The 14,935-nt window shown below is 33.7% G+C and overlaps 1 protein-coding gene across 5 annotated transcripts in view; it reads left to right on the forward strand.

Moving 5' to 3' along the window:
* FSTL5 (follistatin like 5) overlaps nt 1-14,935 on the forward strand; it is a 558,421-nt gene that overhangs the window by 318,896 nt on the left and 224,590 nt on the right. For all 5 annotated transcript variants that reach the window (XM_054690351.1, XM_054690350.1, XM_054690353.1 and 2 more), the window contains exon 5: nt 4,900-5,096. In XM_054690351.1, the coding sequence (XP_054546326.1) occupies nt 4,900-5,096 (197 nt within the window). The remainder of the gene's footprint in view (nt 1-4,899; nt 5,097-14,935) is intronic.

Below are 14,935 nucleotides of genomic sequence, written 5' to 3' on the forward strand. Positions count from 1 at the left end.
TGTCATCTAATCATTCATTTGATTATTCCAAACGTATTTACAGAGTTATATTAGACAACAGTATGTGGTATGAACAATATTTAATTTGCAAAAGAGATAATCTTTAAACATCAATTATATAAGCTACTGTTAACTTTTAATTGTGGAGCCAAGAAGAAATGTGTTTAATTGAAAACAAAACAGTACCAAAGCATAATATATTGTGCATTAATACATACACAAATACATAAAACTATAGGCATATGCATATCAATGTATGTTACCTCAGAAGAACACTGTTTTTTGTTTCCAGTGTTTGTAACTAAGTGTATGTAAAGAACCACAGCTTGACTTTCCTCCTTCCTCAGAAACCAGATGTCAGGAATTATTTTAAAATGTTTGCTAAGTAATTCTGCAATTCACTTGTGAAAACAAATGGCTTTAAAGAAGGGATTTATAATCATTTTCATTTGAAAATATACATGAAAAGGACAACTACTTAAGCAATTATCTTCTGCTATTTATTCCTAAAGTGAAAATTAGGAATTTTTACAACTTCCTATTGACTTTAGAAATTTCACACATTTTAATGAAATTTTTCTTACGTAAACATATTCAAAACTCACATGCTTTTGGTTGAGCAATTTTAATTGAGTAAAGTCAAATTAATAGGGAAGCAACTTTTCATTGTAGAAAGTCATCTTGAACTTATTTTTAATAATGCAAATGCAAACACTTTTTCTGAACTTAAAAGGAAAAGCAAAGAAATATATCTCTACATGTACTACTATTATTCATGTTAATATAACTACAGATTTTATTTTGTGTATACACAACCCACACTGATACACGTCCTTACATATGGTGAAAATAAAAAGGTCTGTTGCATTTCAAAGAAAATTTTTGTTTTTCAGAGAAAAGCAACATCTCTTTTAGCTCATAATTCCACTTAAGTTAAGCCATTATTCAGTGTTTTTTCCCTTTTCAAAAAATAAACTAAAGCACATGCAATTGTGTGATTAAACCGTCTTCAGTTCTTCCAATTAATCAATGCTTTAGCAGTTTCTTTTTTTTAATTTTGTTTTTATATTCCGCATACAATTGCAACCCCCTTATTTTAACCCCTCACCCTCCTTTCCCCACCCCCCTATAGTGTGTCTCTGGTTCATAATTGTTTGTTGATTTTAATTTTTTCTTTCTTATAGTTATTCTTTTTTCTGGTCCCTTATTTAGGTTTTCTAGATTCCTGCTATGAGTGAGACCATCCGGTATTTTTCTTTTTCTTTCTGGCTTATTTCGCTGAGCATGATCCCTTCCAGCTCCATCCATGTTGCTGCAAATTGCATGTGTTTATCTTTTTTGAATGCTGAGTAATATTCCATGGTGTATATGTACCACATCTTCTTGATCCAGTCATCTATTTTTGGGCATTTGGGTTGTTTCCAAAGCTTAGCTATAGTAAACAGTGCTGCTATAAACATAGGGGTTCAGGTGCTCTTTGTAATTAATGTTTCTGTGTCCTTTGGGTAAATACCTAGGAGTGGAATTGCTGGATCATATGGAAACTCTATCTTTAGTAGGTTGAAGAATCTCCACACAGCTTTGTGCTTTCCATACTGGTAAGACCAGTTTGCACTCCCACCAGCAATGCAGGAGAGTTCGTTTTTCTCCATATCCTTGCCAACATTTGTTGTTTCTAGTTTTTTTTAATATGTGCCATTCTCACTGGTGTGAGATGGTATCTCATTGTAGTTTTGATTTGCATTTCCCTAATTGCAAGTGATGTTGAACATTTTTTCATATGCCTGTTGGCCATTCATATTTCCTCTTTGGAGAAGTTTCTTTTTAGCTCTTCTGCCCATTTTTTGACTGGATTATTTTCTTTGTTTTTGTTGAGTCTCGTCAGCTCTTTGTAGATTTTTGTGATCAGTCCTTTATCATTAGTGTTGTGTGCAAAAACTTTCTCCCAGTTGGTGGGGTTTCTCTTTGTTTTGGTTATTGTCTCTTCTGCTGTGCAGAAGCTCTTTAATTTGATGTAGCCCCAGCTGTTAATCTTTGCCTTCACTATCACTGCTTTGGGTGATATGTCTGTAAAGATGTCTTTGAGGTGCATGTCATGTAGTGTTTCGCCTATCTTTCCTTCTATATATTTTATGGTTTCAGGATAAGATTTAGCAGTTTCTTTTAAGTAACTTCTATCAAACAGACCTTAAAAATGTTCAAGCTCTTGTTTGACCAGGGTCTTCTTCAGTTCACTTGACAAATATCTTCATTCATCAATCATAGATTTAACTGTCTTACATTTATCAATGACTCACAAGTCCAACTGATCATACCCTTCCTTTCTTCTGAGCTATAGAACATCTAATATTATAGAACTATGTTTCATGTGCCCTCATTGAGGCATCAATCAAGATATCCCACAAGTGCCTCAAACTTATTTAACAACTGTTTTATCATTTCCTGTCTATTTGCTCACTGTCTCTTGATTCGGTTTTTGCCAATGGCAATCTATGTACATCTAATGTAAAAAAATTCCAGTATTTTTTTCCATTGTTTCCTATGTGTATTCATCATGAAGTTTACTTTCCACATTTTCTATTTTCTAAACATTTAAGTTCAAGGTCACAATATGCTGTTGTCACAGTAATGTCACCTGGAGCTTATATTTCTTTTACTTGGGAAAATTTACTAAATCTACATATTCATATATTTCAAAACTCAGTTCTGAAGATGAGAGAAGTAGAGAATAGAGGGTCAAAGAGATATTGTCTGTGTTTAAAGATTTATTTATTTATGCATACAAGAGCTGGGGTACAGGTCAGAGATGTGAGGGTAAGAAGATTCACCAGAGAAAGAGTGGGTAACAGGACAGGCAGATTGACTTAAGTACACTGCTGAAGGGAGCAGCAGGTGAGACAGGAGAGGTCTTCTGTGCCATGTGGGTTGCTCCCTGGCCAGCCAGGGATCAAACTCGCGCTGCAGAGGTTGTGGATAGCTTCATAGGTTGCATCTTAACACCTTGCACCACCAGGGAGGCCCTGTCTGTGTTTAAAAGTCATTCTATTCTTTCTAGTTCTGTGGCTTTGAGCAAGCTATTCAATCTTTATGTGCCTCAGTTCATCATCTGTAAAGTGGTGATAATTGTATTGTACTTCTTTTTGAATTGACTGAATGGTTAAATGACTCCATGTAAGTCAAGTCGCTGACATATTAAGCCTGCATTACATGTAATATAGTATTAACAACAGAACTACCTATTTATTACTATGAGAAAGACATGGGACATTTTACTAAATGCATAAATTCTATAAAGTTTTACATATTTTTATAACTGTCTACTGTGCATTCCAATACAATATGAATACCTTAAATGCAAAACTTTTATTACATTTTTTTCCTTTGAATTGCCAGCAACCACCCCAATACCTTGACAAGAATTTAAAATTTGATGAATGAAAACATTAATAAACTACGCAAATCACAATATTTCATTAGATCTCAGACTATAACAACCCAGACTACATCTTCTTCCCTCAGATGCCCAATATTGGTTCAAAGCTTTTCAGCATTTAAATCCTAATTGCTATGTTAATGACATTCTGATATCCTTATTGCTAAGGTCCTGGGTCAGCTCTCGTAAACTCCACCTATTCCCCAGCAGTGAATGAATTTTAAAGGGACACAGATCCAAGGTCAAATACAGAAATCTCAGGCAGGGCTATTGGAACAGTTTCCCCATTCTTGCATCACACATTTCTCTCTCTTACTCATAGACCCACACACCCACAAACACATATTTGAAGGCCCCTTTTGTGCTGCTTTCACAGACACCAAAATTGCTACCTATCCCTCTGGATTTGATTACTTCTTTCTTTTGTCAGTGATTTCTTTGCTATTATGATAGCATATTCTTCTTATTCTTTACTGAGAGCAGAATAATGCCAAATTGACTTAATCTCAGCACAAAGTTTACATTTTATTGTAAAAAAGAAGTCTTGGCAGGATTACTAAACACTAAAATTGCGGAACAACAGGAGTCTGTTCACTGTCTGAAAAATAAGCTGGTCTCTTCTCTCTCCAAAAGAGATTGTTGTCCATCTTATCTTAAAAGAGAATTGTCTTCATATATTTCCTTTCAACCCTATTCTCAGAGATATATTTTCAAATCTTTAGAAATCTTCCTTTAAAATCATAGATTTTTATCAAAGCTAATTTTCAAAATTAACCACATTATAAAGTACATTTTATTTCTAAACAAAAAGTCTTGAAAAAAATTTACCATATATAATGTGCCTACTTTTCATTTACAGATTGTTACACAATGCATTTTTGTAATATATTTTATATTACATTTGCTATTAGTATGTAATAGTACTTTACACCTCAAATGTGTATCACCACACCACCCCCACAATCAAAGATCCCATATACTCCATGGGTTCTAAATGATTTTGGAGCCAAATATACATGTGTTTAATTGCAAAGTCCAGCACAGTCTAACCATTTGCTTTGGAAAAAGTCATTTCCTCTCTCTGGATCTCATTTTCAAAATCTGTGAAACTATCAATGTATAATGTGTGGTAAGGATTAAATCTGAAATAATGTATGCAAATGTGTCAGCCAGTTGGAACTCTCTTATTTTCCTATGTCCCTCATAGAATCAATGATGTTTGCATAGAAAAAAATAGTAGATATATTTTATTAGCTATAATACAGACAAAAATTGTCTATCCCACCATGAAATTGGCCCAATTAATTTTCCATGAACAAATTGTAAAATACACAAAACAGAAACATTAAAACTATGTACAATGTATATTATCTGTAAGGAAACAGTATCTATGCATTAATAAAATAAACTAAATGATTCCTTTTCGATAATAATGCTTTGGAAATAACTTAGTTCTTTTGTTACAGGAGATAACTGCAAGGCCATTGAATACAGCAAGATGAAAAGTATGCTTTTAGATTTACAAAATCAAAAATATATTACACAAGAAAATGAAAATCCTAACGGTGATGACTTATCTCGGAAGAAGTTGTTGGTGGATCAAATGTTTAAATATTTTGATGCTGACAATAATGGACTTATAGATATTAATGAACTAACTCAGGTATGACTAATGCTTAAATTTACAGACTTATTTAAATGTAGCATATACAAAATATTTTTGTATGAATTTTTCTGTATTAATATATAGATATTTAATTCATGTCTTTAAGATTGTGGGCATACAACTTTTCTAAAAGTAAAATTTGACTGTTCTATCAGTAGTTTTAATTTCAATTGACTTTGATAAAATAATTTCAAGTATCATTTACATGTCAAAAATACACATACTTTTGAAAGCCTTTTATATAACTTGAATAGCAAAGAAATTACCAATTTTGTATCATCATTTATATGCTCTCTCCAGACATATTCTGGACCCTATTAATGCTTAATTAACTATCAGTCAATAAAAGTATATTTATCCAGTATTCAAGGGCATCATTGATTAACAGTTGGCACTATCACATAATATTAAAAAATGATTTAATTTGGTATTGAATTACTGACATATTTCTGTACTTTTCAATAGCCGTATTATTAAATTGCATGTCTTTAAAAAGGTGTCATCCAAATGGTAGTAGTAAACTTTGTTGTTATTAAAGAGAATTTTATAATAAACAAAAGATATTTATGAGGTCACTTTAAAGAAAAAATGGTTTTTGAGTATTACTAAGACAGACTAGTTTAAAGAAACATACCCACATTTAAGAATCTAAATTAGTTATGAGTGGTAGTGCAAAGGTGAAATAAGGCAATAGAAGTTTTCCAAAAAGTTACGTAAGTTTTAAGGAGTAATGGAAAAAAGTCAATCTAGGGTGACTAAGGAAATGGTAATAGCACTAAGAATTTTGCTGACTTCTTGATAATCTTTATTGTGTATCTTGAGGTGGATTTTGCTGCTGTGTAGAACATTTAATATAGTTTTCTAAAAAAATGAAATAGGCTATTTCCATAACATCATACCACTCATATTTTCTGGTTAATTTCATGGCTTATTAAAAAAATCTGACATTGTAGAATGTTAATTTGATTATGCAAGTATTTCTGAGGTTTGAAATAGTGTAACTTATTTTAAAGACTTCATACCAAAATGAACCTGTGGGCAAATTAGCTCTAGTTCTTGTCATTTCATTTAATTAAAAGTGTGTATCATTTTCATTATCTTCTATAGTCACCCTACATTTATTGAGTACTTACTAAGTTCCAGACACTGAGATTTAAGGAATTGAACTCTGGAAGGTTTAGAGTAAATTAGAATGTCTTTTAATTATATCAATTTGCTGTATCATTAATGATTTATTTTTCAAGAATGAAACAGTGTAATTTGACATTTTACTTTAAGAAAGAACAAGTAGTTCATCAAAAATGAATTTTGTGTTGTCATTTTATTTATGAGTAGCTAACATTAGGTTATGTTTTTAATTTTTTTACTATCATTTATTATTTTCAATAATATTTTTTCACTTCTTTAGCATACCTGCATGCCTCTGCCTGTAGTCATTGGTTAGCTACAAAACCATGATCTGCCCAAATTTAGTTATTATAATCAAAGCCACATTCAAATCCAAAAAGAGCAATTATAATCATTAGAAAATAGCAGTGTAGCCTTAACTTATACATATTTCAAGTTTCTGCTAAGTTCAAGTTTGATTAGTTGCTTAAGGTTGCCAATGAAAAAATACAAGCTGGATGACTTGTAAACAACCTTTCTCATTTCTGGATACTCAACTGTGAAATGAAGGTGTTGTAAGGTCCATGCCTCCCTGAAACCTCCAGGGAAGAATCTTTCCTTTCCTCTTGCAGCTTAAAGTACCTCCAGGCATTCTTTGTCATTCTCCATCTGCATGGACCCAACTGGAGGCATCACTCCATCTTGATCTCTAGCTCCATGGTCAGATAGTGTTCTTCCTGTGTGTCTATCTTCACCTTATCTTCTTAAAGGGACAGCAGTCATATTGTACTAAAAGTCTATCCTATTCCAGCATGACCTAATCTTGTTATTTAACTAAATCTTCAATAAGTAAAAAGTTCATATTCTGAGGTATTGGCAGTTAGGACTTTAAAATATCATTTGGGAGGGCACAACTCAACTCATAATAAAGTTCATATCCTCTAAAGTTTAGTTTTGTTTACTCAGTTATGTTTGATTTGGATTCATTTTCTCTCTGAGAAGTCCTCTTTCCAATGCATCTGAAAAATACCATGTGACAGAAGAAAGAATTATCTTCAGAATCCATTTGTATCTTGGCTATCCATAAGGTACATGCAAATAAGGATCTAGGAAGGTAATGTTTAGTGACTTTCTTTAACACGCATCCAATATCATATAAGTTACTACTTCAGTGGTATCTAGTGGCAATGTTAGTATCTCATCCATCAGCAGTCAACTATGAAAAAAATCAGATTATGAAAGTCACCCTGAAATACATGTAATAACTGTAATTATAGTACAAATAATGATCTTTGAGTTTTATGCTTCATAGATTATAGGTACTTTTTAAGTACTTCTGTGTCAAGTATTATAACCAATAATGCATACCATTTTATTCATAAACTTGAAAAATATAATAAGTTAATTTTAAATTGAAAATAATTTAACTTAGACTAAAAAAGAGAAGAATCTTAATGGTGTCTGTAAATAATTTATGAGCTATTATTAGCAGAAATATAATATCTAAGTCTAAAATAATGACAGTGACAAGTAAAAATTAAATAATATAATTTGACTTTGAGGTTTTATAAATGCAGCATTAAAGTTGTCTGCAGACATTCTATTCATACTCCACATTAGGAATATATATTTTGTAGTTTTTCTTGCAGAATTTTAAGTAAATTAGAAGGTGGAAGCCTGTCTAATTGAATGAAAATAATAATAATAATAACAATAATAATATTATAATAAGCAGTACATAAAGGGGGGTAGGAACTTTAATACCACCATTAACACCTTATCATGCAAGAAATACTTGCTAAAATGAACTGACTAGTTACAGCAATAGATCTCATTTGATCCATCACTTTATCACTCTAGGTTTACATGAACATATATAACTGCACATTTATCTTTCCCTTTGTGGCTGATTTTTGTATGTTGGAAATAGCCAACAATGAAAGGCAAATTTGTAGCAAAGTGAAATTTTGAACTTTCAAAAGTAGACTATGGTAGAGGATTCTGGGTGCTTTTGGGGTTGTTGTGATGTGGTACACACATATGAAAAGGTGTGTACCTCTAAGTCATATTGAGTTTTGTAAAACAACCCTACTTCAATATATAATAACACAGTAAAAATAGTATTTTTTTTTTTTAATTTTCTAGAGGCATGTCTTATTTATTTATCTATTTGTTTGTTTTGTTTTTGTTTGGTTCATACATGCACTGGGTACAGTCAGAAGCCGGGAGGGTGAGAGAATTCACCAGAGCCAGAGCAGGGAGCAGAACAGGCAGAAGGACCGAAGTACACTGCTGAGGGGAGCAGCGGGCGGCAGGAGAGGTCTGCGCGCCATGTGGGACCCTCCTCTGGTGGCCGGGGAGCAGCCGGGGATTGAACCGGCGCCGCAGAGGCCGCGGGCAGCTTCGCAACCCAGCGCTCAACCGCTGCGCCACCTGGGAGGCCCAAAAAAAAATAGTATTTTTTAAGTCAATAAAATGATGTTAGACTGCAAGGATATTTGTCATTTCCCGTTGGTATAGAAGTGTTAAATTAATTAACCATAGTTTAATAACTATGAAGAGAAATTAGCAAATATTTGATGTGATGTATATTTCAAAATCAAGAGAATGTTTTATGAGGCTAAAGAGTGAGTGAACCTTAATTGATAAGTCCTATGACATTTTTCAAAAGTCATCTTTGTTAGCATATCATAATAGTTAAGAACTTTAATTACAGAACCTGGGTCTGACTCACCTCTCTAGTTCTTATTACCCATGTACCACTTGGCAAATTACTTAAACTTTCTGTGTGACAATTTCCCTTTTATGTATTGGGAATGACAGTTGTGCCTAGTACACACATGTAATGTCATAGTTATTATTTATAATAGGTAAGCTTCTTAGACAGATGACTAGTACATAGAAAACACAGTGTAATTGTTAGCCATCCATATATGTTCAAATCTAACTTTGCTGTGGATGCCCTGGATGATGATGGAAATAAAAAAGGGCACATGTGCTTTAGGTAATGGATAAATAATTGATCAGCGTTTCCATCGCTTTCAGCCACTCTTCTAGGTGGTTTGTTCACCTGGATGTGGAAGTCACTGGGAATATTGAAAAGCTGACCAAAATGCTGTGCATCAGGAGCTTTATCTTTTCAAGAATTATGGGGCCAGAATCATGTAGCTGAATATTCTGAGATTCAGAGTAGGTTCTATCTGTCTGTCTGTCTGTCTTTCTATCACCTATCTATGTATTATCTGCTTCTGTTTATTTTTCTAGTGAAGATTGACTTGGGAAAAAGAACTAATCCAGAAGTATCAATAGGGATGATTGAGTTTTTATCTTCTTCTTGTTCTGAGATGGAATGGATCTGAGAGATAATTTAACCTCCAGTTGTTTTCTTAATAGTGGCCAGAATTTTCTCAAGTCAATGTGATGAAGAACAAGATGTGATTGGTTTGAGTTGGACAGGAATATAAATTGAGTCAGATTGGACAATAGGGAGATTTGGGCTTCACAGGGTCATAGAAGTTCATCAGGGTATGATGCACAAAGGAGTTTGTCCAAATTGCTCCTTAGAGGAGAATGAACAATGGCTTGTGTATGGTAGTCATATTTATTTGATCCTGAGGGAACACAAAGCTGACTTCTCTTGGCATTGTGGCAGCTCTGAGTTTGTTAGCAGTGAACTTGTGTTCTTGGAGAGAATTGATGCTAACATCTGGATAATCTGCTCCTTAGAACACTCTACATTTGATAAAAATAATCAACCATAACATTTAAATAAGTAGAGTCGTTCCCTAGTGATTCTGAGTTTAAATAATCAGCTGTATTGAATATATTGATTTAGCTTTTTCTTCACTAAGATCTTGTCATCTTCATATGCTGCTGTGCATTAGGAATGCATATTAGAATGAAATATTTTCCTAATGTGCACACATGCCAACTCTTTATTAAAATAATAAAAAGAACTACTTGTTCACACAATTCAGATTATTATGTTATATATATTTGACTTTAAAAGCCATTTGCTCAATGACTACCATATGTGAATACATTTATGAAATTAAATAAAAAGCGAAAATAAATAAGACAATGTTTTTAAGCTAACAGGATGGGCATGGTAATGACACTTTGGAAACTTTGTACGTATCAATTTTCTTTTGAAAGTATTAGAGCTGTTACCTAGGTAGTGGATGGTAAATCTTTGTTTTGAATTAATAAAACCTGCTAAAATTTTAAAGATTTTAAAAGGTTCTGGAGTCTACTCACTATAGTTATTTACTATAAGCTTGGGAAGAATTGTTTTGTCTCATAGGTGAAAAGCTATTTTAGTGAAACAAACTAAATACAAATAAATAAGAACTTGTCTGGATAGAAAAGTAAGATAAGTGAGAACATCCAGGGAATGTCATGGTAATTAATCCTATTTAACATTTTAAAAGTCTATAAACTTATCAGGTATACAAAATGAGGCAGCAGAAATAACATGTTTGACTTAGAATGGCACTGGCAAAGCCAGTGGGTAGATCCTGGTAGTACTGGGACTTTCCTTTCAAGTGCTAAAAAATTCTGAATAATAACAGGGACAATTAGCACTGACAGAAGGATGAGGCCTTTGGTTGTTGGTTCAGATACAGCTCAAGGCTACAATTAAAAAACAGTGCTTTCAATTGTATCTGGAAACATTAGCAACTGGTTTCAGATATTCTTTGTTGTTGTTTAGTGCTGTTTATAACTTTCACAAGATAGCCACAATGAAATTTCAGTTGTTTAAAAAAATTAAACATATTACTTGTTGCATCTTTCCCTTTGAATGTCAAGGTACATTTAAAAAATGGAATTCATGTTCAGAGAATCCCTCTGAGGTATATAGAATGCCTTAAAAATAAAATACTTTTCCACCCACCTGTGGTTTAATAATATTATTTTTTCAGCTCATCTTTCAGAAGAATTAATGTTGGCACTATTGATTTTTTAAATGCTTTCTAACATGTAAGCCTTGCTAGAAAATCTAGACTAGAACTTAGAAGATTTAGTTATTTTTATTCAGTTCTCTTATTTTAATACACCTATTGTAGATTAACAATAATTAAGTATGATTAAGCAATTATAATTTGCAATAATAATTATTTTCTTGGTCTTTTTAACTTGTTTATTTTTTTAGAACTCTGTTAGCCATGTGTAATTAGCTTGTTTATTTAATTGTTTGATTTCATCTTCTCTAGAATATTAATTCTATGATGGTAGAGATAGTGTCATTCTTATTTGCTGATTTATCCCCAGGACATGTTCCTGGTACATGTTGGTTGCAAAGAAGTGAAAGTAGGAAGGAGGGAGAAAAGGAGCAGAAGAAAAGAAGAAAGAAAAATAGACTAAAGTGGTAGAAGAGCCAAGATATGCTGAGAAACTTAAAGTTAATGTCTGACAATGTTTATTCTTAGTGTTCAGATTGAGGGTCCTGGAGGCCCCCGGGAACTTGTATTCTCTAAAGGTATTCTACCAGCCACATAAAGACAAAGCATTCTCTTAGTGAAAAAGAAATTTAATAAGATTAATATTCATAGAAGAAAGGATAATAGTTTCCCAATGAAACACCCAATGCTACCCATCCCCTCGTGGGTAAATGCCCAGCCCAGCAGGGTTGGTGCAGAAAAAGGCTGCTAAGTCCTGAAAACTTACCACACCTCCTGGCCAAAAACCATAGAAAAGGGGCAGAGGGATTGGGGAAGTCTGGGCCTAAAGGAGCAAAATCAAAGTACAAATCAAGGTAATGGCGCCCATTGTCAGTCTTGCCATATATTTCTTACCCATGTCTCTCTTCCAAGTGTCTCTACATGTCTCAACTACATGTGTCTTCTTCTATGTACTCCAAGTCTCTGGTGCAAGTCCACAGCAGAGAAGCAAATGGCCCTTTTTCACATGTCTCTATTCCACATGCCTCCTCCAGACAATTCTCTAAGTCTTTTCTAGCTTCTCCTTGGTACTCAGCTCCATCCTTCATTAGGTGGCTCAGGGAACATTTTATGAAGATTCTCTGTGACACTACCCAAGGGGTATATTTATTTCTTGGCCCTTATACTTTTATGCAATATTCACATTAGCGAAGTAGAGATGTGAATCTATTGGACTCTCTTTGACTTCACAAATGACTCTGTTGGACTTTAAAAGAGAGTAACAGTGAGCTCTAATTCTAAGACCATTGTGAATCTGACATGGTTATGATTAGTTTGAAAAACATGAATTTGTAAAGGATGAGAAAGAGCTCAGATAACTTAAACATACATGTGGTATTCTTTCTTCAACTGTTCATAGTTTCTGCCCTCTCCTTTCTTGACCAAGAAGAATGAAAAATAAAAAAAAAAAAATACTCAAAAGTGGGAAATTTAACCCCTTTGGTCTGCTAGACCCTCACAACGATAGTCATATTACCATTGTCTGCCCTGAGATCCTCAAACCCAACCCTGTATATGTCATTCCTTTTGTGAGAAGCAATATGATGAACTTGGATTTCCAAGTCATGTCATATGCCCAGAAATCTAATATCACACATCTGTCTCTACTGCATTTAGACAGTCTTCTACAGCCACCTCAGCTACTATCCAGTTTCATTATTTTAAGATAACTTATCATCTGATACACTGTGTGTTTTATTTATATGTTGTTTTGCTCCCCTTCATTAAAATATTAATTCTGCGCAGAAAGGAGTTTTGTCTGTCTCAGTATGGATACCCTGAGCCAAAGAATGCTTAATGTTTCCAGAACATATGACAGTGACACATAATAGACAGACAAAAGCCATTTGTTGAATAAATGAATGAAAGAGAATAAGAATGGTTTACTTTGGGGGAGGGCTACTTCTTTTTTATTTTACATTTGAACAAACAAGTTTATAGATCTAAACACTGAATCATCCCTGAGTTTTTACAATCCTTCTTGCAACTTTGACAGTTCTATTATCTTGAAGTTAAATATATACCCACTCTGGGATGCTTTGTGTCTGAACTCCCTTGATGATATACATTTTGCAAATACGTCTGTATTGTCAGTGACACTAACCTCTGTGGAGTCCAAGATTATTCATGCAACTTGATCTTTGATTAAAAAACAAAAAATTGAAAAGTGATTTTTTTTTTTATTTTTTTGTAGCCTTAAAGCATTCTCTAGAACACAGATGAGTTTGGGAAACATCTTTGGTATTTACAATAAATATCAAATGAAATTATGAATTGTTTCCTTGACTAAAGCTTCATCGCAGGATACTTAAACAATATGTTCAAGAGTCTGAATTGTCATGAACCACTAGTTCAAAAGTGGCAAGTGCATTTTGAGGAGTGTAGAGTGGGAAGATACTGGAACCTTGCCAGACAGTAAAAGATGTGCAGGAAACTAGCAAAGCACTACAAGTTTGGATGCCTCTGTGCCAAAGAATGCTTAATGTGTTACTGTGCACTAAGGAAGAAAATGTACTTATATTTTCTATCATACTTTCTTCTATTAAAAAAACACAACAGGCTCAAAATTTGCTTATTAGTGCCAAACTCCAAAAAGATTTAATATATAACTTAATGGCTGCTTTAGCCTTTTCCAAAAGCAGGGTTTTAAACTAATTAACATGGAATTTCCTAGGGTGCACTAGTGAGGTAATTTGCATGATAAGATAAGACTTAGGGAAGGTGGCTTTGGCTGAAATAATCTTTGTTTTCTTGTACTACCCTCTTTAGGACTTGCCATTTTGTACAACTCCTTGCAATTCATTTATCCTTCCTAGATGGGATTCTGTTTAATTCATGAATGGCTTAATAAAGTCAATTAGATGTCTAAATTTATTTTAATGACTTTTGTTTGTTTAGTACTTAGCAATCATTAAATACTCATCACTTTACAGCTATTAAACTTTCAATATCTAAGCAATTTTTTCATACCTCTCTCATTAGGAACATCCCAGATAGTGCCTACCTCTGTTCATGAAACTTAAAGGAGTTACTTGGAAATATTTTATTTATTTATTTTTTAAAGATTCATTTATTTGTTTGTTTGTTTATTTATTTATACAAACACTGGGTACAGTCAGAAGCGTGGGAGGGTAGAGAATTCATCAGAGCCAGAGCAGGGAACAGAACAGGCAGATTAATGAAGTATACTGCTGAGGGGAGCAGCAGGCGTGGCAGGAGAGGTCTGCGCGCTATGTGGGACCCTTGCCCAGTGGCTGGGGATCAAACCAGTGCTGCAGAGGCTGTGGGCAGCTTCGCAACCCAGCGCTCAACTGCTGTGCCACCGGGGAGGCCCTGGAAATGTTTTAAATAGTGAAGAGGAAGAAAATTAATTTACCTGTAACACCCACTGTAATAAAAGACAGATTTCCCAGGAAAATCCCAGAGAGATTTTCATACATATAGAAATAAATATGAGGTGGAAAATGATGAAAGCATTTTCCCTAAATTTCTAGTCCATTTCAATTCCTTTACAAACAGCTATGAGAATACAGATCGCTAACATTTTCATTAAAATATCTGACCATCCCTATGTACCTGCTTTCTAACCATCACCACACTACTACCATTGTAGCACTTTAGGACGAAAAAAAAAAAAAAAAATCTTTCCATGATTTAAGAACAGATGGAGAGTGACTGAGAGCTCTGTTGCTTTCTAAATAGAAAAACAGTATTTGTTTTCCATTAGACATAGGATAGATGGTGTCAGCCATTAGGTATCTTTGTTAATCTCTTCAGCTGAATAGTCCT

The sequence above is a fragment of the Talpa occidentalis genome, unplaced genomic scaffold (assembly GCF_014898055.3).
Source record: "Talpa occidentalis isolate TD23 unplaced genomic scaffold, MPIMG_talOcc4v2.1 talOcc4.8, whole genome shotgun sequence".
Taxonomy (NCBI): Eukaryota; Metazoa; Chordata; class Mammalia; order Eulipotyphla; family Talpidae; genus Talpa; species Talpa occidentalis.